The 1629-nt window shown below is 46.7% G+C and overlaps 1 protein-coding gene across 2 annotated transcripts in view; it reads right to left on the bottom strand.

The window, feature by feature from the left end:
- The window catches only part of LOC119596602 (vegetative cell wall protein gp1-like), a 67242-nt gene extending 66177 nt beyond the window's left edge, over positions 1-1065 (bottom strand). Inside the window, exon 1 of one of the 2 annotated variants that reach the window (XM_037945923.1) lies at positions 644-1065. In XM_037945923.1, coding sequence (XP_037801851.1) covers positions 644-666 — 23 coding nt within the window. In that variant the 5' untranslated portion in view covers positions 667-1065. The remainder of the gene's footprint in view (positions 1-643) is intronic. The other variant, XM_037945922.1, reaches the window with a different exon arrangement.
- Positions 1066-1629: the final 564 nt, after the last annotated feature.

Here is a 1629-nt window from a genome sequence, read left to right as displayed (position 1 = left end):
AAGGGTTGCAAGGGAGCTAATCTATATGTGCAAACGGCAGGACGCATGCGCCGCTCGTCTCCCTGCGCTGGTGATTTATTACACAGTTTTTTAAATCTTTGTTTACATGTCATTTACGGACTTGAATTCATATGACTGCAGATGAATTAGACACTTAATAGAATACCGAGAAAATACTTAAAACGCAATGACATCTTCAAAAAACTTCTCTTTCCTCGCTAGTAATTTCCCAGTAAAACTCTTTTTTTTCTTCTTCTTTAACTGCGCAAACTTCTGCAAACAACTCTAAAATCGCAATATTTCTCGCAAGATTTAGAAGTTTCGGAGTCTAAAGAAAGTGAAGGTGTTGGACGAGGCCTATAGACACCAAAGCTCCCCAAGACACAAGGGACAATAATAAATACGCGTCTGGAACGTATCGTATGTTAATCAGTTTAAGATTTGAAACTCGCGCTTTCGTCGTTAAACAAAACACACGTTAGTTAAAGTCACATGGAGTAATCCAACATTCAATCGCCCTACAACTGCACATTAATTAATCGCACTGAAGATGTGTACAAGGAATCAGTCTCAAAGGCACTGTCATGGGAAACTGTGGATGAAGCAGGCACAAGAGAGGGGGGAAATGTAACTTTTTACTCACCAGTGATAATACATAGGATCCATGATTGCAGATTTCCAGGCTGGGTTTGGAATACACCGCAGAACAAGTCACTCGCTCAAACACGCTTCTTGGGAGAACAAGAAGCCAAATAAAAGCCTCAATAACAACTGTCAAAACCGATTTCCGAACGAAAAACAGACTCCCGATATAGGCTCCCGATCCGAAGCGAAGTCTCGGAGCCCGAGGTGAACGGGGGTTTCAAAATCGATTGCAATTTATCAGTAATCACCTTCTGATCACAAGGTCTAGATGTATGACAGATGACACATCAAAACACTGGAAAACACCTTCTACACGAACGACGACCAACGACCGTTTGGAGGTGTAACGACCGCACTTAGTGTCGGTCGGTGTAGTTGTGTGCGTGTGTGTGCAGCCAGCTCTCCGTGCCCAGCCGGGAGGTGGGAGGTCAGGGGGGAGAGGAGGAGGAGGAGGAGGAGGAGGAAGAGGAGGAGGAGGGGGGTTGGGGGAAGAGGGAGGAGGTGTGGAGAGTGGCGGCAGCGGGGAGAGGAGGGAGAGACGAAGAAGAGGGAAGAGGGAGCTTGGTTTGGGATGCTGCCCCTCCCCCACTTTTTTCTCTCTCTCTCTTCTCTCTTTCTCCTTCTCTCTTTCTTTATAATCTCTTTCTCTCGTGTGCCTTCCTCCCTCCTCCCCCTTTCCTCCACACGTCGCTCCCTGTGCCTTGGATTTTTACTTTCCCGAAACATTTTTAATCTTAGTGAACCTGTCTCGGAAAGGGAGACGGAGCGTCGCAAGATCTTTCAAGCTAATGTTATCTTTTCGAAGTTGCTTAATTCCGACGTTATTTAGGTTGTTATCCGTTTTTTCTTCTATTTCTCATTTTCGCATTATCAGTGCTTTGGTTCTCCCTCACCCTTCCCTCCTCCTCCTCCTCCTCCTCTTCCTCCCTCTCCTCCTCCTCCTACCCCCCCCCCTCTCACCGAGGCTCAACCCTCCCTCACCCT

This window comes from Penaeus monodon, chromosome 38 (assembly GCF_015228065.2).
Source record: "Penaeus monodon isolate SGIC_2016 chromosome 38, NSTDA_Pmon_1, whole genome shotgun sequence".
Lineage (NCBI taxonomy): Eukaryota > Metazoa > Arthropoda > Malacostraca > Decapoda > Penaeidae > Penaeus > Penaeus monodon.
Note: the sequence above shows the minus strand (reverse complement) of the source record. Positions and strands in the feature narration are given on the sequence as shown.